The 27,984-nt window shown below is 41.8% G+C and overlaps 1 protein-coding gene across 2 annotated transcripts in view; it reads left to right on the top strand.

The window, feature by feature from the left end:
• The window catches only part of TSPAN7 (tetraspanin 7), a 122,290-nt gene extending 95,766 nt beyond the window's left edge, over positions 1–26,524 (top strand). The window contains exons 2-8 of one of the 2 annotated variants that reach the window (XM_087427516.1): positions 3,525–3,713; positions 7,692–7,766; positions 10,372–10,467; positions 11,924–12,079; positions 17,487–17,570; positions 25,211–25,286; positions 26,058–26,524. In XM_087427516.1, the coding sequence (XP_087283642.1) occupies positions 3,525–3,713; positions 7,692–7,766; positions 10,372–10,467; positions 11,924–12,079; positions 17,487–17,570; positions 25,211–25,279 (669 nt within the window). In that variant the 3' untranslated portion in view covers positions 25,280–25,286; positions 26,058–26,524. Of the gene's footprint in view, positions 1–3,524; positions 3,714–7,691; positions 7,767–10,371; positions 10,468–11,923; positions 12,080–17,486; positions 17,571–25,210; positions 25,287–25,548 lie in introns of both variants that reach the window. The other variant, XM_004435038.3, reaches the window with a different exon arrangement.
• The last annotated feature ends 1,460 nt before the right edge of the window (positions 26,525–27,984 follow it).

Genomic DNA, 27,984 nt, shown 5'->3' with positions numbered 1-27,984 from the left:
CCCCTTGTAGTTTTTTTTTTTTTTTCTTCAATTGCCTGGCAATTTCTTCCAGTACTCACCCCAAGCCCACCACCACTACCACCACCACCACTAAATATGGTTTTACTCACCTCAGAGCTGCCACCCAACCTTTTTCTCCCTTGTCTATTTAATCTTTTCATCTTTGTCCTTAGCGTTATTTCCCCAGATTACAATGCCTGCTCAGGTTGGCCTTCTTACCATTTCTGATAGTTCCTCAGAGAGGTTCAGAGGGAATAGCAGGTGGATGGCAAACATGAAACTTCTTTCCCTTTCTCAAATCTACAATCAGCTGCATATCCATTCATTCAGCAGACACGTACTGGGTATGTGCAGGACACACAGCTCCTGCCCTCAAGGGGATCACAGTCCTGGATGTGCATGAGAGGGGGATAGGGTGCAGCATAACGATGGCATACAACAGAGTAAGTTCTGTTTAAGGAGGCTGGGAGGAGCGGGTATAGTGTACCATGAGAGTTTAGGATGTAGACGTGTAGTGATAGGAAGGGTAAGAATTCAAGTTAAGAGGATCATCATGAGCAAAGGTTGAGAAGTAGTAAAGTACAGGAAGTTCACAGAGAAGAGCTCAGTTTTCCTGGAAGTACATAGAGTGCATAAAGAGTAGTGAGGAAGATGACGCTGAAGGGCTGGATTTGGTGTGTGCAGAATGCCTTGCATATGTGGAGTTCGGGCCTCCAAACACAGAGCTGGTCCATCAGGAATGTTTGAGTATGAGAAGAGCAACATTGGAGAAGGCGTTTCCTCTCTTAGTTGTTCTCACATTGCTAGTCTAAGGTGTTGGAAGGGCCCTGTCTATCCTAGTCTCTACCTCATTCAGAGGAGGAGTTCCTTAGAGGATAACTGACTTGGTCAAGGTCAAGATATTGGATGGTTTTTCTCCCATGCAATATGGTACCCACAGTGCTGTGTTCGTGCCTATTGGCAATCTTTAAGAGGCACCCTTGAGATCTGCAAAAATAGTCTTTTTGAAAAGGAATATTTGTGTGATTTACATTATATGAACATTTTAACAAGTTGATAGTATAGGCTTTGTACTTTACGTGAGGAGAAGCTTCATATACAAAGCAATGGTTGCATTTAGAGAAATTATTTTTTGAAAAGAAAAATTAAAATGTTAATGCTGTGTGCCTTGAAATCAGCAATTGTGTTAACTTTAACATACTGCATATAATATTTGTTATGGTAATAAGTGAACTTTATGAAATCACTGGTCACAGAAATACGAGACAGTATCAGACTCTTATACTTGGTCAGTAGAATACACTTTCATTAAAGCAATCACATTCCAGTAATGACTGGCAGTAGTAGTGTAGAGAATGCAGCTGCTCAGTGTGTGTCTGAAGTGTTACTGAATCTTTGGGGGCAGTTACATGAAATTGCTAGTCTCTAGATGAGACCTATGTTCAGCCTAAGCAATGAATAGTTTAACTGAATTTTTGTCTTTTTCAATACATTTATATTGTGCTATTTATAGCTTTAGGCAGATAATGGTGGAGTGGGAAGAAGGGGAGAAAGTTTCTCTTTGGTGTCGTTTTAAGTTACCACACAGTATTTGCTGATGGAGAAGTTTTGTAAGTATTTGGCATTTTAAAGACTCTGTTTATAAAATAGTGGCTCTAAGACCCAAATAAATGAAATGTATTTGTTTGTCAATGAATATTAAGCATTTACTCTGTGCCTGGCACTGTACTAAACATTGAGTAATTAAAGATAGCTCAGTCACTGTCCTTTCTACTTAGTGTTCACTGCGTTTTACCCCTAGTGAGTAGAGAGTTGAATCTTAAATTTTGATTCTAGTGGATGAAAAGCATTTTATGTTTCCATTTAGAGGAGTATGGCAGAAGTCTGTTCAAGGGAGGTACTTTCTTTAGCAGCCACCAGGTGTCAGCAGAGGACTAGAACTCTTGGCAACATATTCTTGGTTTTAACTCACTAAGTCCATCCCCACTGGAACTTTTCAAAGGCAATAGACCTCCACTGGGCCACCTTCTCCCAAATATTAGTGTCAAAAGCTTTCTCCTCAAGATTGCATCCCAGTCATTCACCTTTGCCTTATAAAAGTAGCACTAGTTCCTCCATCTTTTTCTGATTTAAGGCTTTTAGTTCTCTTTCATGGTGATGGGTCTACAAAGTAGAGGCTATCGAGGTGGGAGTAGGAGAGTATCACCAATCTCTTATTGTTTCTGCTGGTCCCTTCCCCAAAATAGGTGGAGCCCTCTCTAACCTGATATGGCGAGAGGTGCAGGATCCGTTTTTTTTCCTGCGCAGAGAAATAATCTGGTGGTGGAGTTTGATGGCTCCAAACTGCAGAGGGAGTTTTCAGAGTATAAAGGAGAGAGGCCTAAGCATCTTCACTGGCCCAGCCATTTGGTTCCTCACGTAGCATGTATTTGGTGGTGTTTACTTACGGATGTTAAGGAACAGTGTGTTGATTGACAGGGGTATCTTTGGTGAGGTGGGTATTCATTTGTATCATACTGGTTTTCTCCAGTTTCTCATCTTGCCTCCTCATTTGAATGGGCGGGCTGGGCAGGGAGCTGAGGCATTTGGTATGGGACATAAGGCAATGGGGTGGGACAAGACTGGGGAAGGGCTTCCTTGAACACCCAGGCTTCTTTTGAGCCTCATAAGGTGTCAGAAGGGGTGGCAGTTAGAGGGCTGTCAGTTTGAATGAGTTGCTAAGCTATTGGTAAACTAGACAAGAAACCGGCTAGGGAGATAGAATCACAAACTCAACTGCTGGCTTCAGCAGCTAAAGCTGCTGGAGTGTGTGGCCTGCAGGGGATGGAGAGTAAGGCATAGCGTGCAGCCCCAAATCTATCCCCTGAAGTAAGGGCCTGCTTGATGGAAGCTTCTTGAGTTTAGATGTGTTGTGGGGATTTCCTTTGGACCGATCAGCAGGATTTGACAAATTATATTACAGCTAATTCCAGGAACTATTCAGATTCATCTGTTGTTTTATATTGAATAATGTAAATAAGGCAGCACATAAATAGGGATTCAAAAATATTTTGAATGTTTTGTTTCTGTAGAGATTTTGTGATAATAGTCAAGGAAAATCACCTTGTTCCTTAAAACATCGTACAAGATGTCCTTAAAACATACTATATACACACATGCTATTGAAGAGGGTGGCTGACATTCTTACTGGAGTTGTAGCCAGCTCAGTGTTGGGCAGCATCTCTCAGACCAGACCTGGGAAGGCTCTTTGTAAGCAGCTTTTAAAAAAGCTCTTTATTGTTGGCTTAACTTCCAGTTAATATGGTAACTGCATATGGGATTGTATAAGGGACAGATCTAATTGGACAAAATCAAAGCGTCTGTACTTTGTGATGGGGTTAGTGAGTGGTCTCTGGCATTTCCCACTGCTTCAAGGACCCATCTTGCTCATGGAAGCTTGAGTCTTCAGATGTAGGCCACCTTGCTCTGTGTTAATGCTCACCTCTCTCAGCAGCAGTTTCACACTCTCTTCTCCCCCTTTTCAGATCACTGGGGTGATCCTGCTGGCTGTTGGAGTCTGGGGCAAACTCACTCTGGGCACCTATATCTCCCTTATTGCTGAGAACTCCACAAATGCTCCCTATGTGCTCATCGGAACTGGCACCACTATCGTCGTTTTTGGCCTGTTTGGATGCTTTGCTACATGCCGTGGAAGCCCATGGATGCTGAAACTGGTGAGTATGTCACAGCGTAATACTGCTTTTTCAATTACTTTTTGTAAAACTACAAATCAAATGAAAGTGAAGTGGCCCTTCTTGAAGCCACAGACAAGAACTTAATATTCATTGACTCTAATTTTAGTCCGGACTCTTACCTAATCTACCCTTGAATCCCCTAGAGGGAACAACAGCCCTGAACATAGCCTGGCACAAAAAATCCCAGTCCTGGTCCCTTGAGTTGGATGATGACAGAGCAGTGGTCAGCGGTTCCAATAGGCCATTTATATCCTCATGGCAAGATAAATTCATGGCACTTTTAAATTCTGTCTCAGAAATCTCTTCAAGCATGTGATGTGCAGCTTTGGTGGGCAAGGTAGCATCCCGAACATAAACAGCCTTTCATCTCCAAGTTCCCATTGGAGAAATACTTTCTGCCTCCTTGAGCGTGGTTGTGCTTGGATGCAAGGACATGCTCTTCTGTAAACCTGCACACCCCGGCTCAGTGCTATGGGAGTTGAGCTAAGCCAGAGCTTCCCCACTCAACAGAGGGTTGATACAGTGCCAAGTATTGGCTTCCAGGACCAGTGCTGGGTGCCTTTACTCTAATAAGGGCAGACATAGCAGTGATGTTTCCCAAAGGGTAAGAGCAGGCTGTTAAAAGGCTGTTACTATGATTCTTAACTTTTTGGTAGACTAGTTGCCTAATTCTCTGCTGAGTGTCCATACTCTTCATTAATAAGAGTTAATGTTAAAAGATTTTATAGATAAAAGGTAGCAAGGGCCTCTCTTCAAAAGAAAATGTTGTTTAAAAGGATTTATGTCAGACGTCTCATTCTGTGAAAGGGGGAGCAGAGATTCCGTCAGTGCTGTATTGCCTGTCCTTCCTTGTTTAGCCCTAGGTTATAGTAACATTTAACACCATCTAGTGACAGATAGGGGTGTGAAAGTGATTCACTCCAAAGGAACCATCTTCCAAACTGGCACTGGTCAGTCTCTTTGGTGGAAACCTCATGGAAGTAGTGCTTGCTTTGGCTACTTTCTGTCCTGCAGACCGTGCAGGAGGGTGATGCCCTGGCCACCACTGAGTCTTCCAGGTTGGTGGGAAAGCCATAGTGAGGCCATATTGAGGCACTTCTGCTGCTGTCACCTGCCACTCTATGTTAGCACCCTGAGTCTACCCTCTAGTACTTCTTACAAGCACTAGGATTTCTTTTGTTCTAGGCTTGTGGTCCTCAGCTCTGGATGCATGCTCAAATCACCTGAGAAGCTTTTTAAAAACACCTTGCCAGGGTCCCATCTCCAACCAATTGAACCAAAATCTATGGTGGGGAGGCCCTGACATCACATTTTCTAAAAGCCCTCCAGGGGATTCTTTTGTCCAGCCAGTGTTGAGAATCTCTTCTTTAGTAGAATGAGTAGCAAGGAGAATTAACTTCCAAGGCATAGAAAAGAAAGATCTCTAAAAATCCATCTGTTCAAACAAGAAGAGAGGAGACCTGGTCATGAGACCTGACTGATTCTGACACTAACTGGTTTAAGTCTTTAGAGGCAAGGATGTAACCTCTTTGGGCCTTTGTCCCCATTTATGAAAGAATGGTATTGGACTAAATGGCCAAGGTTTCTTCCAGCCCAAATACTATGACTGAAGGGAGGGCACAAGAGCAGATACAACAATGGAACAGTCATCTCCACTCTCTTCTGAAGATGGTTTTATAGCACACTGCTATTTTCTCCTAACACTTGTGAGCTCACTAGCAGGTGAACCTTTTGGAAAGTAGAGAAGTTTTTTGGGTTTGTTTGGGTTTTTGGTTTTTTAAAAGCTATCATTTAATTCCTTTTACCTGCTAGATGCTGTACTGGGTGCATACTATGTTTTATTTATTCCTCACCACCACCATGAAGTGTAGGCTGTATTTTCGTGTTACATGATAAAGACTTAGAGGTTAAATAACCCGCCCAGGTTCACACAGTCAATATGCAGAGAGCTGGGATCAGAATCCATATATGTCTCTTTCCAAAACTAGGACTATTTCTACTACAATATTTTCATTTGGAGAAAACTTGAACCCTGTCGCCTGTATTTAGAACAAGCTCTTCCCAACAGGCTTTTGGCCAAGGCCTTCTGAAGGAAAAGCAGCTGCTGGACGCAGGGAACTTCCCAGAAACAGGAAACTGCTGATCTGGCTGACGAGTGGAAGTCACTTGATGAACTGTCAGTCTAGAATTTTGCGGTCCTCTCTTAACCTCATTAATTGCAAAACAACTGAAAATAACTATTTCCTCTTTATGAAGGCCCAGAGGAGCTACCTCTTTCCTAAGAGTTAGTTCACAACAAGGCTAGGACTCAAACCTGGGAGGACTTCTGACCACAGAGTCAAATGTCCTTTCTCTTGCTTGCTTCCTCACAGTTACTTTCCACAGTACTTACAACAGTTACTTTCTGGTCTAAGCCTAGTATGAGACTTTCCCTAGAGTAAAGTGTGCTTCTAATTGCATTTTGTACCACGTTGAGAGAGAGAAGTCGTGCACGTGGGGTGCTCTACTCATAACTGTGTGTTTGATATTTTAGTGGCTATGCTTTAAGTGTGTGTAGAAACTTCTGTTAATATTTTGAATGAAACTAGCATTTTAAGCCAGTATTTCCTCCTTTTAATATATGTGCCACTAGCTGAGAAAAATAATTTATGATCCTATGCACATATGTATGCTTTAAAAGACATATGTACACTTTACAAGTAAGTAATATGGCCATGTGCAGTGTATCCAAATTCCACAGCATCATCTAGGGCCATTCCAAACATTCAGGACCATTGTATTTCATTTTGAGATGAGAAGCAGCAGATTGTAAGACATATGCCTTTTAGGAAAGGAATCAATTCTCTTTCCTTTCATCTGCTTTTCAAAGTCACAAAACTGGAAACCCTTAATGTATCATAAGTACCATGTAATATCCCTGAACTTAGGCATGCACACACACACACACACAAAATCAACTTGGAAAGTACAGGAAGCATGAAATGAGTAAGAAGCACTAAGGGTTTTAGATGCTTGCAAACACTGTTACTCAGCAGTGTAGCATATTTGCTTTTTTAAAGACTATCAACTCCACCTGGTGTGCAGAACAAGAGAGGTAAGCAGCCCAGTGGCTACTGCTGTATTCAGACCTGACCTACCATATTGGGGAAGACTGTCGACCTATGCACATTCTGATCTTTCAGGATGGGAGGGATACACAATTCCAAAGGAAGGGGTTTTGAAGCCATCTCATATGAGATGTGCTTAAGGAAACTGGAGGAGTTCACCTGAATGAAGAGAAGCAGCAGGTTCACACCATTGCTGTGTTCACACATATAAAGAGCTGTTGTATGGAAGAGAGGTCGGGCTGGTTCTTGTATCTCCTGAAAGCAGGTCCAACACCAGTGAGTGGAAGTTACAAGTAGGCAGACTATGGCCAAGGGAAAGGAAGTCTTTCCAGTGATTGGAACAGTTTGAAAACTGAATGGGCTGTAAGGGGTGGGTAGGTGGAGGGAGTGGGCTTGGTTTGCAGATGCTAGATGAAAGGTGCGTGCAGATACCAGATGACCATCGTGAGGGAGGTGGTCTGAAGGCTCCAAGACAGGGCAGAACTGTGTTCTATGACCTCCAGAGTACTTTCTAGCTGAAGGATTCTAGTGTTAAAAATAGTGGATACCTTAGTTGTAAAAGCCCTTCTAGATTTCTCCTGGTTGAGTTGAACTGACAAGCATGATGCTGGTTTCTGGATGAGTTCTCCCCAGCCTGTGCCCCAAAATGCTTAAGCATATTAAATAGACACATTCCTATATCGAGGCTCATGTGGGTAAATATAGAGAAGAGTATTTTTAAGCTTTTCTGAGATTTCGTCTAGGGGATATGAGGATTTGTCTAATTCTCTTTGACAAGAAGTAACCTACCCCGAAGAAGCGCTCTTCCTCCTCATGTATCTGACTTTGTTGTTGTCCACTTGATTTTCAGTACGCCATGTTTCTGTCCCTGGTGTTCCTGGCTGAGCTCGTAGCTGGCATTTCAGGGTTTGTGTTTCGTCATGAGGTGAGTATACACAAAGTGGAGAATTCAGTTAAAGGATCTTTGGGAGGCACATTTTTGAAATGTGTAAAGGGTGCATATAGGCTAGCTGGCATCTCCGGTGGTATTGCTATTTTGCAAATGTCATGTAATAGGGCTGAAATGCCAATAAAATTCTAAATGCAGGAATTTCACCAAACTTGAAACCTCAGTGGTTGATCCTCATTCTATTTCTTTATATGGCTATTTCATAAAATGATTCTCCACCTTATTTTAAAGCAGTGACCTTCAATATAGATTAAATATGCCTTTTAAAATAGCCGCTTCAGCAAGGCACAAGTCTGTATCTGTGTAACAAGGTTTCTGAGACTGCAAAGGCAAGCCAAACTAGTTGTGGCCCTAGGGCAAAGTGCTAGATTTCCCCAAAACAGCTTGTGCTCACCTCTCTCCTCCCCAGAACTCCTGGGAGCTGCCCCCTGCCACCTGGGGATCAAATCCACACCCCAATATTGAAGAGCTCTGCTGCTTTGCATAGTAGTGAGGAAAAAGGAGAGAAAACAGTCATGATCTAAAACCCCCACAGCACTTTGTTTTTAATTTACATGTAAGATTTTAGATTTCTAAAGCTGGGGAAAAATTATTTTGAATATGTTGTGTGATCTTAACTGCTAGTTTTGAGGACACTGCCAGCTGTCCTGTGTCTTGTGTGGCCATCCTTCCATGTACTATCACTGTAGCTGCTCTATTTAGACAACAGATAGATGCTAATGCAGAAATGAGATGTTCTCATGCTGTCTCTAGCCACTGTGGTATCACTTTTCAGTTGTGTATATTGATGATAGGTCAGAAAGTGTATCCGCTGCAATCAAGTTCTGGTTCTAACTCCCCCCCAAAAATCCATTATTGTACCTCATAGATAGCAGTAAAGCCAGAAGTAGATATGCGAGTGTTAGAAATGAAAAAAATAGCAAGATACAGGTGGGAAAACATGCTGAGGGATAGAGTGTTACTGTGGCTCTTGAAAGTCGGGCATCATCTGTCCCAGGCCCTGCTTTTGTGTTGGGCCAAGTTAAGTTCCCAGTGAGCTTGCTTATGCACTTTCTGCCCTCTTTCCCTATTGCCCTGGTTTTTCCCTTTACAAGAGGCAGTATCTCAGATGCCAAGGCTGACTTCTAGAACCCATTTCATATGGCGCTGCATCTGGAATTAGCACTACATCCCACATTCTTATTCTCAGGTGAGGTGAAACCTGATAAGTCATGGCCTCAACTGCCCTAGAGGTGTCCCCACTGCATGTGTGAACTGCAGGTGTGGCCTGGCTCACTCCCACCTGAGCCCTTGCCCAGTTTCCTCCTGCGTATGGCTGTGGCTGGGCTCCATGTAGGGAGTTTTCTCTTAATGGTTCCCGATACCTAGGGCTTGGACATCCTCATCTACCTAACCTCTTTTCATCTGAAACTTAGGGGAGTGTTGAGTGGGGGTTGCAATGCCACTCTTTGACCACCAGTACTGGTCTTGAGTTTGGCTAAACAGTCACACACACATGATGACAATAGGTCATGCTTGGCACCATTTACTCAGAAGGATAGAGTAAAGGAAGCACAGCTTGCCGGCAGGGCAGCAGTGGGCTTATTTCTTCAGCGGGAGTCCTTCAAGTGGCTGGGGATCTATTCTGTGTACACCTGCCCACCCCTAAGAGCCAGTGCAGGTGCAATGAAGTCAGAGGACACAACTGGGTGTGGTAGCCATCTTGGCTTAGAAGCTCCGTGAAACTAGTGTCTCTCTCTCATAACTGTCTCATGGGCATAGCATCCAGTATCTCAGTAAGGAACATGCCTAGTTAGGCGAGTCACTATATTTAGCCCTAAGCTTCCCACTAGATAATTATTGTCATTCGCTGTCCTCCCAGTCCAGAGTCATTTCACCAATCAGTGGGCAGTTTTATCATAAGAGGGCAGGGGTGTTGCCTGGTAACACACCTGACACTCCACCTTCAGCACGTTTCCAGGGGAACAGAGCTTGAAAGTTAACCCAAGGTCAAATATGTTCATACAGAAGGAGAAAAGGTTTTGTTAACCATTTATTAACAACAAAAGTTCATGTCCTATAGCTCCCTTTTTTGGCCTCAATAAAGATAAGTGAGTGAAAGTTGGTTTTGCCCCACTTCCGTATGCTAGAATAGGGATCTGTTTCTGGTCAAAACATCAGTCTTCCTGCCCCCACAATGGCCTCTCCTTTGTCATCCTTCTGAGTAAGGGCAGAAAAAGTTATAGAAAGAAAGATGGGCATTAATCAGTTCAAAGAAAATAACTAGAAAACCCAGGCCTGAGGTTTGGCAAGTCACCATCACAGCCCTTTCAGAAACTGACTAGCCACTTCAGTGTGTCATTTAACAAAGCAGGCTTCCTCTGGAGAGGGTGAGGGGAACAATTTTTTCTAATTCCTGAGCTAATAAACCCCTTGGTGAATTTTATGAGCTCTTTTGTCTCAGTAAACAGGGCATTTCCTCCTTGGCCTACATTTATTCAGAGACTTTCAGAAGAGGCTATTTTGGGGTGGAAGTTGGTATGAATCTGAGTCCATTTGGGCTGCAGTGGACCAGAACCACATTCCTCCTTGTCTTCTATAGATCAAGGACACCTTCCTGAGGACTTACACGGATGCCATGCAGAATTACAATGGCAACGATGAGAGGAGCCGGGCTGTGGATCATGTGCAGCGCAGCGTAAGTTCCAGGGAAGGAGATCGGGCTGACAACTCTCTACGAGGTCTGGCGTTAGGCTTGTGGGCTGCCGGTGATGTTGGACCAGTAGCATTTGCTGTTGATTCCTGTTCTCCAACTCTTGGTCCAGTTCGATTTCCAAGAGTTGACATCCAGTGCTTGTCCAGGGTCCAATTATCCAAGTAATCAGTGTCAAGAAGGACCGCTGCCTCTGGTTTGCTTTTTCATCAGTAAGGATTGTGAGCATCCCAAGGAAAGCTAGTTTGCCCTTAAATCTGAAGCTTTGGAAAAGAGATAGGCAGTGAGTCTATGATAGCCTTGCTTAGAGTTGGCTTCCAAAGGCTGGCATTCTGGAAATGGTGTCTTTAGACTGGATGGAGAGCTCAGGTGAGCTGTGTTCACTGGCTTGGGCAGTGTAGTGGAGAGCGGACCTAGGAGAAACTGAGGATCTGTCAGGTGTGTGAATGGCCTAGGCTGCCCAGTGCCTTGCAGAGGATATGAGGAAAATAGATGTTTCCTGCCTGGAGGCACGAGGGTGGGTGAGGGGGAGGGAAGGTGCTGGTGCTCAAGTCTGACCGCCCATCAGGATCACCTTGGTTTTTGGTTTTGCGGTTATTGTTGTTGTTGTTGTTTTTACTTTAGAAGCAGTATTTTTATTTTTTGGTAATTTATTTTGGTAAAATTTCAAATGTAACAGAAAAGTTGTAAAAATAGTACAAAGAACTATATACTTTTTACCTAGATTCACTGATTATATTTTTGCCCCATTTGCTTTAATATCCCCTATGTCAGGGGTTGGACAATATTTTCTGGAAAGGATCAAATAGTAACTATTTTTGGCTTTGTGGGCCATACAGTCAGTCTCTGTCACAACTACCCAACTCTGCTGCTGTGGCACAAAAACAGCCATAGATAGGACGTAAACAAACAGGCATGGTTGTGTCCCAATAAAACCCGATTTATAAAACCAGGCAGCTGGTAGGCTCTAGTTTACCAACCAGCTCTCTCTCTTCCTCTATATGCATCTTTTTATTTCCTAAACCATTTATTTACTTATTAGGATAGATCCTGTGGAGAGTTTTTTAAAACCATTTTTGCCTCAGCTCCCCCATCAACCATCCTGATTTAGTTGATCTATACATCTGTACCTTTAACAGCACCCAGCTCACATAGGTGATTTTGATGCTTAGCCAGGCCAGAGGCACTGCTTTGTTTTGTGGAGGTGGTAAGAAAGCCAACATGACATGTAATCGAGGACTGCTTTCCTTTGAGTTCAAATAGGCTTCCAAGTGAGTATAATTGTTAGTGGAGCTTCAGCCCATCTTTACTCACCAAAGCTATACCTGTTGACTTAGGGGCTTGGCCGTTGTTTCTCTTAAAAGTTGCAGGGCAGTGAGTGAGGAGACCACAGTGTCTTTGATCTGCCACACTTTGATTCTTTCCCTTTCCCTGTTAACAGCTGAGCTGCTGTGGCGTGCAGAAGTACACCAACTGGAGCACCAGCCCCTACTTCCAGGAGAATGGCATCCCCCCGAGTTGCTGCATGAACGAAACTGACTGTAATCCCCAGGATCTACGCAATCTGACGGTGGCCGCCACCAAAGTTAACCAGAAGGTACTGGCTTCCTCTCAGCTCTGATGGGATCAGTGGTGAATGTTTGGGGAGGACTTTTTTGTTTCTGTGAAATTATGACAAATAGATTAGAAATGGTAGTCTTGGAGAGAGTCAAGAATCTACCTTTGTGGTCCTTTATTGCCTGGAAGGGGCACTTGAGGCTGCCCACTTCTGAAAGAGAAAGCTGTGATTCAACTTGGCCTCACATTCCTCTCCCTCAGCAAGAATCTACCAGGTATAGTTAGGAAGGTTTAGCAAGTGGTTCCTGTTAACCCTAATGCTGATGTCAAAGAATGTTGCCTTTCTTCTTTCTGGGTGTCTTTGTTCTCCTTAATGTGCCTTCTAAATATGAAATTACTCCCAGCTGGGTGCCAGTCCTTAGCAGGAAGGGGGAGTAGAGTTGACAGCATCTGCCTCTGCTGGGGGGGCGGCCTTTATTTTAGGGAGTCCTCTGCTATAGGAAAAGAAATCAACAACTTCAATTCAACTCACTGTCAACATCCTGACTCCCAAAGAAATGAGAAAAAAAAAACTGGCTAGAAGAAATTTGAAAGTATGTAGTGGAAATGAGAGAAATGAAATTTAAGTAGTCAGAAAAAAGGAAAATCAATTCTGTATTCCACTTTACAGAGAATATGATGAAGACATGATACAACTGCATGCGAAGGCTGTCTGTATTCTTAAATACTTAGAGAAATGCCAGGTAGAAAATTTGTTTTTGGTAAAACAAAAAGGAGAAAGAAACCCTACCATTGAGTTTACCTGTGGTTATGCAGCCATCAGGTAAACTTTATTTTCTTACTAAAATGAAATTCTATCCTTCTAAGGTCTTCAAAATTCTATGTGATCTAGGCCAACTACTGAATAATTCATAGAAGACAGCCATCCTCTCAAGATTAGAATGTTAAGACACAGTTTCTGTATTTTACCCATTTATTGTTGGTATTTGTAGCATAAAAGCTGCAAGGCATTGTTGCCATTCTAGAAGCTCATTTTGTCGTTCTGGGCTTATCACTTTGCCATTGGTGGAGTAAGGCAGGATGTTCAGTACTGACAGCTTCTTGTAGCTAAGACGACATCTGTTCCTACTGGAATTTTCATAGGAACCCAAAGTTTGAGGCCTCCTTCGCCTCTCATCAGTAAGATGACTTCTGGTTTCTTCATGGATATCCCCACTAAGCACCCATACATGTCATTATGCTGCCATTTTCTGGCATACCTAGCGCTCGGTGGATGCTCTGAGTTATAGAAGGCAAGAAATGCTTTATGACAGTGAGATATTGGCATAACAGAGCGTGAGGAGGGCGTTTGTAGAAGCAGCAGCCCTCAACCTTGATAAGTCTTTTTTTATACCCAAACTTCCTCTTCTTTTGTTAAAGTTGAGGATCTGGAGTCAGGCTTCAGTTTAAATTCTGGCTCAGCCACTTGCTGGTTGTGCCATCTTGATCGAGTTATTTTACCTTTCGCACTCTTAGTTTTCTCATCTGTAAAATGGAGATAATAATGGTTCCTGCCCCTTAGGATTGATATGAGGATTGAATGCCTGGCACAGAGTAAGGACACAATAAATGTTAACTGTAATGTAGCATGTTAACTGTAACGTAAATGTCATGACGATGATGGTGAAGTTTGTCTTCCACTGTACCACACTGTGTCTTTTATTAGAAATGATGCAGCAGGTCCTTGTAGGGAAGATCTTTTGTTTGTATTCAAAAGAAAATTTAGAGGCATATCCTATAGTGCATCTCTATAATCCTTACAAATATTTCCAGAAATAAAGGGTAGCATTTTTTCATTTCATTGTTAACCTACAAATTGACCTCACTTCCCGCCTCCTCCCACAATTCTACTTGACATTTTTCTGGGCACCTCAAATACCTGGAAGAGGTGCTTAACTTGTATCCTCACTTTCCTTATACTCTCCAACTTGGCTGCTTCAGTGGAGAAATAGTAAATGAAAACTGAAATTTATCTAATGAGTTTCATTAGATATTCTCATTTAATGCCCACACGAACCTCTGAGACAAATTACTTCTCAGGTCTTGAGTCTCAGATGCCTCATCTCTAAAAGGTAGGTAGGAGATGGGGATGAGGTGAAGACAATAGTAGTAGATACTCGTAAAGGTTAGCGTCTTCCGCTACTAACTCCCTCCCCCAGGAGGCTTAACTACTGCCACATTCTAGTTAAATGGAATCCTGATGTATAGAATAAGTGCATTCTAAATCCCTGTAGATTTTTTGGTGTCTTGAACCCTATGATCTGAGAGCACAGAAAGATGACTCTTGGCTCTTACCTGGCAGCCTGAGAAACCTACCTTGTGCAGATAACTGGGAGAGAGCAGGAGGGAGGTGAGAACAGTTAAACAGGATATTTATTGTTTTGTTTTGGGGATGGAATTTATTTTGGTTTTGCTAGCAGAATGATGAAATGTCTGCAAGTTCACCTGGCTAATAGCGTTGACTGAGCCTCTACTCCATAGGAATTCCTTGACATTTTTTAAGAGCAAGGGCAAGAGGAAGAGAAAGAGTTATTCTGGTTGGCAGCTACCAAGATAACTCTTCCCAGAACTTGTCTGAGACTAGCTGTCTACTCCTAGTATTGAAAGTCTGCCACTCACAGATGTTTTCCATTGGTGACTGTGTTGATTTAGACCTGCTGAGAGGGTGAGCAAATTACCTGTTCTGTTTCTGGGTGTTTCCTAGGACATAGAGCAGGTCTCTGTAGATTTATCTCACACCTGACAACCAGGCTTTCATTTTAGGAAATTAAAAGAGATTGTTGTGGGCAGATAAGATTATGGTTTAGTGGAGAACTTGAGGCGGAATGCAAACATGGCCTGTAGTTGTAGTATCAAAGCAGTTCTTGCAGTCTGCAGATCTATGCTGAGACCTGGAAAATGGGCTTGTGGGTCCACGTGATGAATAACAGAGATAAATCCAGAGATAGAAAGCATTTATTTCAACCTTGGTCTTGTATTGTTTAAACAACAACAAAGAAGCTAAATCGCTTTCATCTTCTCATTTGAAGTAACCCTCCTACTGATATGATTCATTAATTTGCTTTCTTATTTGGAGTAAAAAATAGTAGGGGAATTCTTATAGAAGAGTGCTTCTCAAACTTTAATGGGCATGTGAAACATTGGGAAATATTGTTAACATTCATTAAAATTCATTAAAGATGATTAACCCAGGATTTTGGCAGATTCTGATTCAGTAGGTCTGGAGTGGGGCCTCAGATTCTGCATTTCTAACGAACTCCCAGATAATGCTGCTGCTGCTGCTCATGGAAGAACTCCACTTTGCGGAGCAAGGTTTAAAGAGAACAATTTTGTCACAATTGTACTAATGCCAGGCACTTCATTTTTCTGGTTTCTCTTACTAGTTGGAGTGGGCTTATCAAAAATAATGTGATTGACTCTGAAATCTCCTACAATGGAGTAGAAATCATACTTTAGAAAAATATGTTCAGCTTACGTGTAGAATTGAAGTTCACAGGAAAAAAAAAAAGTCGCTGCCAGACTGTTTTGCAGAGTAAGAAACCTACCTCCTTTCTCTTTGGATTTTATCATTGGATTTGTTTTTCCATGTTTTGAGCTGACCTGACACTAGTGCTGGTCTGATCTTCATTCCTCTGCCGACCATTGCTGTGGGGAGAAAATACAGTAATGATGGCCAGCATGGCAAAATGCTATCTTAGCTGTTACCATTTGGAAAGTATTAGAATATCCACCTCTCTTCTGGCTTTGAACGCTTCCTAACCTAAACTGCTCTCCCTTCCAATACCTTTTGAAAAATAGTGTGATATATAGTTTCACTAGGGAAAATGAAATCAGCAAGCAAGCTTCTACTATAAAAAGAGAATCAAATTTCAAATCCCCATGAGCGATAATGTATTTCTTTTCCCACCTCCGCCTTGGCCTTCAAATTTGCATCAGGTAACCAAGGAATATAGTTTGTCCCTTGCATTGAAAACATGTGTCAAAGCACTGCTGCTAAGTTAATGTGCCCTTTCCTCTGCAAACAGACTGTGAATGCATAAAATATCAGTTATTAGAAGATATGGCATTGGCAGAATTTTCACAAGCTATGAGAAATGTTAAATTGTTAAATTTAAAAATGGGAGATATGTTTTTTGTTGTTCTTCAGATGTTATTACAATTTAGTGTGCCTTTCTTAATAAACAACAATCCTCTTTACCCTGTTTATGAAATTAATGTCTTGATTTTTCACAAGCTTTATACATTCAAGGTGAAGCCCTTTTTTAGAAAACTGGAAAAGGACTATGGCTTCCAAGGCTAAATAGGTCAGTTCAGAAGTCTAGGTTGATTTGGTCCAGTTTCAAATAAATATACATATAAATACACACACACACAGACACACACATATATTCCTGGTGTTTGACCTGTCAGGCATTTAACCGGAAGAGTCAGCTTTTGCCTTTGCATTATAAGTAATGCACAAAATTTGGTGTTTCCTACCTGGACTAGGTTAAGAAACTGTAATCCAGAATAACAACAACAAATTCAGCAACATTGTTGAACTCCAACCAGATCATTTATTTTAAAGAAAGGTGATTAACTTTATCAGTTTTAAAACTAATACTGAAATTGGTAAAACTGGTGCTGTTTTTAATCACAGCATTTGGCGATTTCATAGTATGTTAAAGGGAAATTCACTTCATTTTATGAATAAAGTTATTGACATCCAGAAAGGAGAAATGACTTGTTCAAGGTCACATAGTAAGTTTGTGGGAAAAAATGACTCTAGAACATAGGTTTTTCCCTATTAAAAAAAAAATTAATAGTCTCCTTAGGAAGAACCCTAAAACACCATCAAGTTGGCTGGTATTCAAACACCTTTCTCTAACCAGATGATCTCACTTTGTCCAAGATTTTGTCATGTATTGTCAAAATGCTGGTAACTATGCTTATGATTCTGAGTGTTCCTGTTCAAGGATGTGGAATGCCTTTTTATCTGTTCACGTCTACTTTTATATCTCTACAGTGTTTGCTTCACAGATCTTACAGATTTCCTGCTAAATTTAATCTTACTACTGAAACATTTGTGGATGAAAGTATATATCTGGATTTGCTTTAAAGTAATCCAGCCAGGGAATGCGAGTTGAAGAAATTTAAATGAAACAAAGATTGGCCATACGTTAATTGTGACATTAAAGGAAGGGTCACTTGGGGGTTCATTGTACTACTCTCTATACTTTTTTGTATGTTTGAAATTTTTCATTATTTTTTTAAAGTTTGAAAAGAATGCTAGTAAGTTCCTAGGGTGAATTGCAATTGTATTTGCTGGATAAAGGTTGGAGTGTACGTGGGAGTATTATAAGTTAACACAGCCTGGTTTTACCCTAGGTAAACCATCTCTGAGACCATCTCGCTCTCTCTGTTTCCAGGGTTGTTATGATCTGGTGACCAGTTTCATGGAGACTAACATGGGAATCATCGCTGGAGTGGCTTTTGGAATCGCGTTCTCCCAGGTAGCCTACTGTAATCTTGCAGTTGGGTCTAGCCTTTCCCCTGTCTCCTGGCTCTCCTTTCCCTCCCTTATCTCCAGATTCTCTGCCTGCCTCCCTGTGCCTTGGGAAAGGCTGATAGATGGGGTCAGAGCTCCTTGCTCATTAGTCCTCAGGTCATCTGTTTATTGATTTTCCTTTTTCAACTTAAATGAAGTTTTGCCATCAAGGGAATATTGGTTACAGTTCAACTAATGACTCGCTCCAGAAAAACAACTTGCTTCTTCTGTAGGTCAAACAGAGGTTAACTGAACAAAGTGCTGGCTTAATTGGAGCATAAACAACTCCAAACATCAAATGGCTGCTCTGGATTTGGGGGAGGCTTTTTCCTGGTTGCCCTGTCCCGTTTTTGTTCTTAGTTCCTGAAGATTATGCATGAGATCTCACCCTTAAAGGACAGCCTAAATTTAGCAAACTTCATCTTGTCATCATTATTTTAATCCCCAGGTTTGACTATTGTTCCTTAAAAGGAAACTGAATTTTCCTATATTAAATTTTATATCTCTTGATCTCTACCCAGCCTCTAACAACAATGCGAGAAGTAACTATACAAAGTAAGCAAGCCACACATACTCGAGGATGGAACAAGATTAAGCTAAATCTGAAATTTTGTCCACCTCCACCAAGCAGTGTACTGTCTCATAGGCTTCTGATCTCCCAGCCAAATGATATGTCATTGCTATAATATTGCTATGGGTGGAGCATCAGCATGTATACTTACAACCACATAAAAATTTTATTTATGTTTAACTCAGAGTTTTTTCAGACCAACAGATCATTTTTCCAGCAAAGCCCAATTAATGTTATCCCAGTAATGTTTCCACGGCACTAATTTCACCTGCCTGAATTCTATATTGGCTCTCTCGGGCTATAATTACTTTTCCCCTGCCCCTCTGTACCTCTTTCCTTCCTTCTGAGCAATGAGGATGCACTTTAATCTTATTCAAGTTTGTTCCTGAAACTTTTCTTTTTATTGAAATATGGCATATACAGAAAAGTATGTACATTATACACCTTAATAAATTATCACAAAATAAACATACCTGTGTAGCTATCACTTAGATCAAGGAATACAACATTAGCCCGGTAGTTTTTGCAAATAGAGGGCTTAGGCTTAGATAAGTTGAAAAGCTTTTCTTTCCAAGCAGTTACAAAAACCTGTGTGACATGTTACCTCACAAGAGTGTGTGGACTCAGCCAACACGAGTGTGTATTTCTTGTCACAGTTTCAAAATTCTTTTACCATGCTTTGTTTTTTGCAGCTCATGAAGTGAATTAAACCCTCAACATGCCAACACACAGACAAACCAGAGTGATGCCACAAACAGGGCCAGTTAACTCAGTCTCGAGAGACATTTCAAAAGAAGTTGCTGCCCTGAGCTTTCTTCTGGTTGCTATCATATTTCATTAATAACACTTCAGTGACACATCTGTAATGGCCAGGGGACGTTTAGAGGATCCTGGACCTCGTGTTCAATGCAGATGTGCGGGATGCACTTGACAGCTCTCACACACAGTATACTTTACACATGCATGTGCAGCGTCAGGTTAACACCCACGTATAGGACAGACTTGTGCTTGGCGTTTAAGGACTGTCGCCTTAGAGGAAGGAATATTGCTGAAGTCTCCCCTAATGGCTGTCCTAGAACCCTAAAGGGATATGATGCCAGTACTCTATGTGGGGAGAAGAGAGGCTCAAAGAGCCTGGAATCTCATGGATGAAACATCTTATCATCCAAGAACATTCCCATATGACCATGAGGGGATCGGGGGACAATCCTATTTTCAGTAGTGAAATGAACCAAGTCATAAAGAATCGGCTTAATACCTCTCCTCCACTTCTCACTCACACATCCCTGTGAAGTCATTTATGCTTAGACAAATGGTTATCTGGCCTGATGAGCATTAATCTCTGTGCTACCTTGAAGAAATCCCTGACATGGGCGTTGTTCAGTTGCTCTGTGGCCCTCTGGGGCAGTGAGAAAGAGGGGCTTTGGCCCCAAGGAACCCCCGAACAGAAACTCTCTGCAGAAAGTTTAGGTCTCATCATGGTACCACATAGTTGTTGGGAAAAGAAAACAAAACACAAAGGCCAGTGACATTTCACAGTCAGTACCATTCACCCACGTGGCCAGACAGGTACAGTGGGACAGAGACTAGAGACCTGCCATGCTCAGCCTGGGACAGGGAGAGGAATGGCCGTGGCTAGCTTTTATTAGCCAGATGCACTAAGAACTGCAGCTTTTAATGGTGCCAGCAGGCTCAAGGTTCTTGGACGCTGAAGTTGGCTTCCAGATGCCAGTAGATGCAGGGCCGCTCTGAGACAATGGTGGCCACTTACCCGATGCCTGTTCAAGAAGAACCAGCCATACTGATCCTGGTCAGTGACCCAGAACCAAAGCTTTAGCCACATGTGTTCAAAAATTTCAGGGCTAGTGTCATAGTAAAACTTAGCAAATATTCGCTGATACTGATGAATCAATCATATTGGCCTATGTCTTCGCCTTCCTATGATAAAGCAAGCTCTACTGACTAGAAGTCACAGAGAGACCAAAGGAAAGAACAGAGCTCTCCCCACCTTTCCTCACCTGCCCTCCACTTTCTTCCTGCCCTTTTCCTCGCCTGCTCTTGTGACCTCCATGCTATCAACTGTTGGAACAAACTGGCCTTGCACATCTGTTATCTGAGAAATTAAAAGTGGTATAAAATACAAGGAAAACTAAGCTGAGTCTAGCCTTTTAATAGACTGTGCAAGAACTTTGTCACCTGTTAGCTAACTTAAAGCCCTTGAGTTCTGTTTTTGGATAGCAGAGTTTTGGCAAGCATTTAATATTTCTCCCCACAAACTCCCATTGCCTTTGCCCTCTCAAGGAAAACCCCATTTGTCTGGATTTGATGGGCAGGGCCTGCTGCCCTATAAATTTATGGCAAGAGGTTGAGTGTGTTTTGATAGGGTACCTCCTCCCTGCATCTTTGGCAGCTGCTCTTTTACTGAAGAGGGCCTGGACACACACACACACACACACACACACACACTCACTCACTCACTCACTCACTCACTCACTCAAAGAGAAAGAGCATCACATCCTCTGCTCCCAACATGGTCCAGAAGCAAAGAGTGAGGGTGTCTGGGTCTGGACACTTGAATTGCTCCATTTGTGACACTGCTTCTCGCTTTGCTTGGCCTTCTGCGTGTGTGTGTGGTGGTGGTGGATGGCTGCTGTATTTAGCACTTCTGTATCCAATGTAAATAAACACAGGGCGTGGTGGACTTGCAAACCATTAGGCTTGATTAATCCCCCACATCATGGAATATTACAGTCCTGAGTGGGCACAGTAGAGCTGTTTTCCAGAAGGGGAGGGTTGAGTGCCTTGCTTGAGGTTGAGTGGCTCCTGTAGATCCAGGATTACAGTTCTGACTTCTGCTCTATTAAATGTTTAGGCCAAAGATCACCCTTGTTCTTGCCTCAGGTAGCACCTAAAGGGAACTCATTTTGTGCCTTTATAACAAAAGGGTTTGAGTCTGTGGAATTTGAAGGAAAACGGTTCTTCTCAAAAAATACAAATCCTCCTCCTACTCATCCATCCCCTGACCCTCGCCCCTGCTGGGCTTCCTCCAGGGCCCACAGGCCTCTGGGATGATTAGTTATGGGCCACGAATGTTCTTCTGGGACTTGTTTACCTTTTCTATGTAGAGGGCAGGACAAAACTCTTGGTAGCCTTGATGAGACATGGCTGCCGAATAAGGCTAAGGGATCTATTATTCCCCTAGTATTTTCAGGGCCTGAGATGGTCCCTAATAGCATTTATGCAATTTTATTTCAAATGAGATTCCTTGGCACTGTCCCAAAGACATGGATGGTTTATTTAGTTTCCCAGTTAAGTCATTAACGTAAAATCTCTGCAGGCATTATAAGGATCTAAATTTTTGACCTATTGCTTGATGCTTTCTTGTTAAGTTGCCTTTACAGCTTTGTTTGCTGTCCCCCCTCTGCCCCTGATTGGGCCACATTTGCCTCCCATGGTGATCGCAGGAGAAAACACCCTTGCCCTGTCGCCTTTTACATCTCTTGTCTTTGCTGACATGGGCCCCACCTCTCTCCCACCTCTCGGAGTCCGCCTTGTTACTGGTGAATTGTAGAGCCCTGGTGATGCAATCCATGTTACTAGAGTTTTGTGTGTTGCCCCGACCTCTCAGCTCTGTATATGGAGATGCCTCCAGAAAGCCTGGAGTTAGCCTTTTGTAAGCAGAGGGCCTTTCTTCTCTCTCTCCCTCTCTGGCTTCTCAGTTCTTGAAGCAGCAGGACTTTCCAGAGGTTTTTTTAAGACACAAAAGAAAGCAGAATACAGTACTGACAAGGCAGATAGTGGTAAAAATAAAATGTTACTTCAGAAAATTAAACAAAGGCTAATTACAAAGTCTTAGTCAATCAAATATAAATAATCTGATCCTAAACTCCCTAGACTGTGTGGGATTAGGCACTTCACCAGCCATGGGAATGGCAAGTGGTGGTTCTGGGGTCTCCGTCCTGAGAGGTTTTCAGCGTAAGAGACAAGCTCTCCTTTTGCTGTCTTCCTCCAGGGTTTAAAGCAGAAGTTTGTCCAAATGCCCACATACTGCGGCCTTAATAAATGTCACCAGTGTGCTTCTGAAGGGCAGCCCAGAATCCCATACCTCTGCACTTTGAAGCACTTTTTACATATATTTAACTTAAAAAAAAGGTTTCATCCAAATAAAGGTGGATTTCTGTCTACGGAGTAATTGGGTCTAGTGGCAAGCAAGCATTTTGTTCTGACTCGGACTGAGGAAGGGGCCATGTCTTTAGGCTGAACAGGCTTTCCGTTATATACCTAGAAATAATCTGGTAATAATTTGTATTAAGTATAGGATACTTCCCCCCACTTTCCCTTACTTGATATTTATGGAGATGAGAGATCAAAGTTTTCTCTCAAATATGATGAAAACACTATGGCAAATTTGGAATCAGTAATCCTGTGAATAATTCAAAACACCTACTATATCCCATATCCTAGTTTTTGTTGCACTAGAAGTAACTAAACTAGAAGCCAATATATGTAAAATACTGTTTTCACATAGCTTTTATGTACCTCAGTTCAGGACTTTTTTTTAGGAAAACAAATTTCTTAGTAGATGTTAAAAAATTTTTTAAACTGTCTTCTTACATGGATAAACAGAAGACGATATGTTCTTGCCCCAGAAATACAAAATATAGTAAGTTTAAAAGCAAATAGCTTTTATTTTTACCTATATTTTTTAAAGTTATTGTTTTTGTGAGAAAGTATGTCCAGGGCTTAAGAATGATGCTGTTTCTGTTTAAAGGCAGAGGGACATGCTATTTTTCCCTGAAAGCAGAGATTTTAGATACAAGAAATATTTAAGCATTTTAAAGAATTTTCTGGTTGTGTGGTCATGAATTGCCATGGAGGCCAGGAGCGTTGTAAACCAGTGACCATAGGAACATTGCAAACCATGAAGTGGAATGGTGACTATTGTAAATGCTTAAAATACACATGAGGTCAATGAGAAAAATCTAAAGGGATAAGCTTTACAAAGAAAGGAGAGTCTAGGAACTTGAAATCAAAGAGATGCCCACTGAAAATTTCTCCCTGAAGCTTGCAGTATAAGGCAGGAAGGAACCCCTGGTGGTGTGAGACAGAGGAGTTGTTCTGGAAAGAAAAGAGGTCTAGGCCCCATTGTGGGGGTGGAGGCAGGAAAAGGGGATATTTTTGGCTAGGGGAAGAAGGTGGAACCTTAAACTCTGTGTGGGTTACCTGTGTGGTTTGGGGAAGATTCTTTAACTTGCCCTGAATCCATTTTCTTATCTGGAAAAAATTAGAATGGTAATATTGCACATGAGTGTGGTAAGGATTAAATAACTTGATATACTTGAATGTACTATGTACCTCTAATACTTGTTTTTTGTCTGGAATCTGATTGTTGAGAGTATCAAGTGTGTTCTGGTATATGTTGGTCCTGGAAAATGGCAATTCTAATGAAAAGGGACAAGCTATAATGTTCAAAGTCTTTGCACTCATGGGGGAAATTTCAGTTTCTCATTTGGCATGAAATTCTGGAGGTTACAGCCGTGGTTCTTTTGGCCATTTGTTGGTATGTGCATGATACTATGTATTTTGTGGCACAAAATGATGTTGGCCAGAGCCTTGGTAGGAGAAAGGGTAAGTCCAATAAGGTGGTGATTTTTCCTTATCTCACGGAGATTATAGTTTGCATATTTCACAGCACAATTTTAACTTGAAAAAGGAAGAGAAGAATCAGGGATTTCAGCAAGAAAGGTACCCAGGTGGACTGGAATCTGCACAGGTGGGTGGAGAGCCAGGAGAACAGAGTTCAGGTGTTGCCCTGACCAACAGTGGGACCCAGAGTGGTCACAGGTGTTTCACCTGTAAGACAAGGTGACTGGATGGACTGGATGAGTGGTTCTTTCACCTGGAGATCTTGTTAAAACGCCAATTGCTGGGCCCCACCCCCCAGAGTGTCTGATTCTGAGGTCAGGGTGGGGCCTGAGAATTTGCATTTGTAACGAGGTCCCAGGTGATGCTGATGCTGCTGGTCCTGGAACCACACTTGGAGTGACACTGTGCCAGATTATCTTTAAAGGTCATTCCCACCTCTGAACTAATATAACATGGCCAATTGCTTAAGGAGAAGGGACTCCATTTGGACAAGAGAAGCTTCTGGCCTCTAGATTCAAGTGCACAGTTGGGCCCCTGTCCAAAGAATGCTGATCCTCCAGAGTCAGGAATAAGAATTTTGATTTCCAATAAGCAGAACAGATGTGCTTAAAGATGTCTTGGTAGTGTCACAACTGCTTTTATCAGATCCACCTGTGCTATAGGTTAAGTCAAGGCACAAAGACAGGTAGAGGATTTGAGGTCTTCTGAGGAGGCGAAGATACCCTGTTATTGGTTGTTCTGGGGACCTGAAAAACTAGAGGATGGGCCTTGGGTGTAAATGGGCCCATTTAGACCTAAGATATCTACATGGCTTAGAGACATAGCGAAATTAAAGCCCCCCTTTCCTCTCCCCCCTCCTACCTCACAAGCCATGGCTTTCTTACTTCGTTGGCAAACTCACATCGTCAAGAATAGTGTCTCGTTTTCTTGAGGAAAGAACTATTATTCTGTCATCCAGGTATGGCTGGGGTATCATTCTATGTTGAGATATCTTCCCAATGCATATGTTTATGGTTTTGAATTAAGTTTTGGCATTTTTGTTAACATCTTGCCAATTCTCTGGTACTTAATTTTTTTCATTACTCTCATAACATGAACACATTTTAATACTACTTATGTGTGTCAAAAGTCGTGTTTACGTGGCCATAGTGAGCTAGAGCTGGAACCTTACGGCCAGTTCGAGAGCCTCCAGTTGTCCTCCACTAGCAGGTAGACTCGCAAAGTCTCAGATCCCACAATTGAAATCAGATTTGATCTTTTTCTCTAGTGTCCTTTATTTATTCATGTACGAAAGCCCTCAGTTGTTAAAAATTATATCTGGGAGGGTCAAAGAGAGGTGTAGGTCAGTGACTTGAGATTCTTATTCTCGTTTTTCTTCCTGGCAACAGCTGATTGGCATGCTGCTGGCCTGCTGTCTGTCCCGGTTCATCACGGCCAACCAGTATGAAATGGTGTAAGGAGAAGGTGAGTGGCAGTAGGGAGTGTTTAATTTCGGGGTTCTCACTTTAGGGCACATACTACCCTTCAAATGGGCAGGGGTACTGCCTGGCCACTTAACTAGCTGATCTTGGCGGCACGTGTCCACGTGCCAAAACCTCATTTCTGCAGTGCTGGAGGGGAGATGTGATCATTGCTATTGTGGAAAATATATAAATGCTCTTTCCGGCTTGTTACCTTAAGTCCTTGTTAATGTTGAGTCACTCACATGTTTTAATTTCTCTCTTAGTCTTTCAAGAACGGTGGAATAAGAGACCTGTTTTAAAAAGGAACTGCAGCAATCTTTGAAAGACTTCCAAAGAATGTTAGAGCACAGTACATAATACACCTGCCCTGCTCCCCCTAACCACCCCCCACCCCCCGTGCAACTGACACTCCCACACAGTCTCTGCTCCACCTTTCAGCTCGCATCATGTGTAGCGTTCCATTTTGTGAAGCCCTGTTGTGCCAGAGTGTAGCCAGGTTCCCTGCATCTAGTCCTAGTGGACCCCACCTGAGGCCCTGTGCCCGCTCCTCATACTGTACTTGGTCCAGCTGCAGCTCATTGTAGGTGACTGGTTATGGCACCATCACTGGCCCTGCTGGGCCCTGCATGTAGTGTGGGAGGCTCTTATTAGCCCTTCATCATGATTGATAAATGCCACACCCCTTGATGTAGATAAACAGCTCTCTGTTCTTTTGGCTTAATCTCCTTGGTTTGGTTTTCCCTTTACTAAGGCTGTTTCCTATCTTCTTCAGGCTGCCTAGGACATGTAAAGAGATACATCGGTAATTGTCCATGAGGAGAAAAAAGCATGTGTCATGCATGAAGGAAATTGTTGAGCTTTAGGTGGCCTCCTTGCTCATTATTGTCACATGCCTGGGTATGTGTAGACAGTTTAGTACACCTATGCCTCTCAGTTGAAACCTGTATAATCCGATTACAAAGCTGTATTGTTGCATTCTGTGACAATATTACTTCTGTTTTTCCCCAATTAATTGCTATTGTGTTATTTTACTTCTTTCTGTATTTTTTCTTTGTATTGATGTTATAGACATCGAGGACCTCATCAAATAAATTTAAAAATGAGTGTGAAGGGGGAACAAAAGTCAAAATATTTTTAAAAGATCTTAAAAAATAATGCCTCTGTCTAGCATGCCAACAAGAATGCATTGATATTGTGAACATTTGTGATACATGTATTAATAAATAGAGTCATGACAAATCACTGTGTTCCGGTTTTGTTCTTTGGTTATTGCATAAGTTTTTAAATACATATTTCTATTCCATCTTCTTCCACAGGGGATTGGAGAGACACCACCTTTCCCCGACACAGTCCTCCAAACATGCTCCCACCCTACCCCACCAAAATAGCATCTGGCAGTGTAAAAGCTGAAGGGTTAGATTTTTTTATGGACATTTCAGAAACTTGAATCATTTGTTATGAGCAGGATATATTGTTGGCTGAAAAATAGAACCTTCGTATTATTTGAGAGGCAGAAAGATTTCAGCAGAGTTTTTTAAAGTCTGGATGTCATTTTAAAAAAAAGGAAATGAGCATCTATTGTTTCCTTCATAGTTGCTAATGAGCATGTATTCTTCCCTTCCTTCTTTCTTCTCTAGATTGAATAAACTCAATCTAGAGAAGAGATGACATTATACCATTCAGTCATCCCAATGCCCTGGTTTGTACTCAAGTATGGAATCCTTACACTTGATTTAAAGAGCATTTTAGCAATAGGTGTAGTATATATTATCTATGATCTGTTTTTTCCTTCTTAATGAATCATCCTTAGAAAAAAAAAAGTAGTAAAAGCATATATTGATCTGTTCCCAAATAAGTAGATCTCCCTCTTCTCTGTAGAACAACCTGTAATGAGGATGGAGATGGTGTTCTAACTATATGCATTTATTAGCCTGAACTCTGCATGAGTTAAACCCTAAAAGGCTTACCAAGGGCAGTGCCCCACACCTTCAGACATTCCCTCTTCAAAAGGTCTGCATTTTTAGATAATTAAGGAAATCTCTTCTATGGAAACTTATGTAGCTCAAAACTTTTCAAAGTTTAATTTTTAAATTTCTATTTTATTATATATTGAAATAAAGCTTTTCTGTAAAATCCTAAGTAGAGCCCCACCCACAGTTCACCTTTTTGCAAACTATGCATTCATTACTATACTAATACTAATATTGGTGTACTTGGGTAAGCAAGAAAACTGTGCACTTTCTAATTTGTATTCCAGTCTCATTATTATATAATTTCAATGTGAAACATTTGGACCAAGGTTGATTTGACTTTAAAACTGAAAAGTATTCATGTTTCAACCTTGAATAACTTGTGAATAATGTACATTCCTCCTTCAAATGAAATGAAAAAGACACAAATTGAAATACCTTTTTTTTCTTTTTTTTGAGGTATAACATTTACATATGGTAAATTGCACAAAATGTAAGTGTACAGCTTTATTTTTTACATATGTATAAAGCAGTATAACAACCACCCAGATAGGATACAGAATATTTTCAGCACCCCTGAAGATTCCCTCCTGCCCCTTCTCAGTAACCACCACCACCACCCCAAGAGTGACCACCACTCTGAATTCTATTACCATAGATTAGTTTTGTGTGTTCTTGGACTTCATATAAATCAAATCATACAGTATGGACTGTTTCATGTACTTTCTT

Source organism: Ceratotherium simum, chromosome X, assembly GCF_057802395.1.
Source record: "Ceratotherium simum simum isolate JZ-2026a chromosome X, ASM5780239v1, whole genome shotgun sequence".
NCBI classification, from domain to species: Eukaryota; Metazoa; Chordata; class Mammalia; order Perissodactyla; family Rhinocerotidae; genus Ceratotherium; species Ceratotherium simum.
The sequence above is the reverse complement of the archived record's forward strand: the minus strand, read 5'-3'. Positions and strand labels throughout refer to the sequence as shown.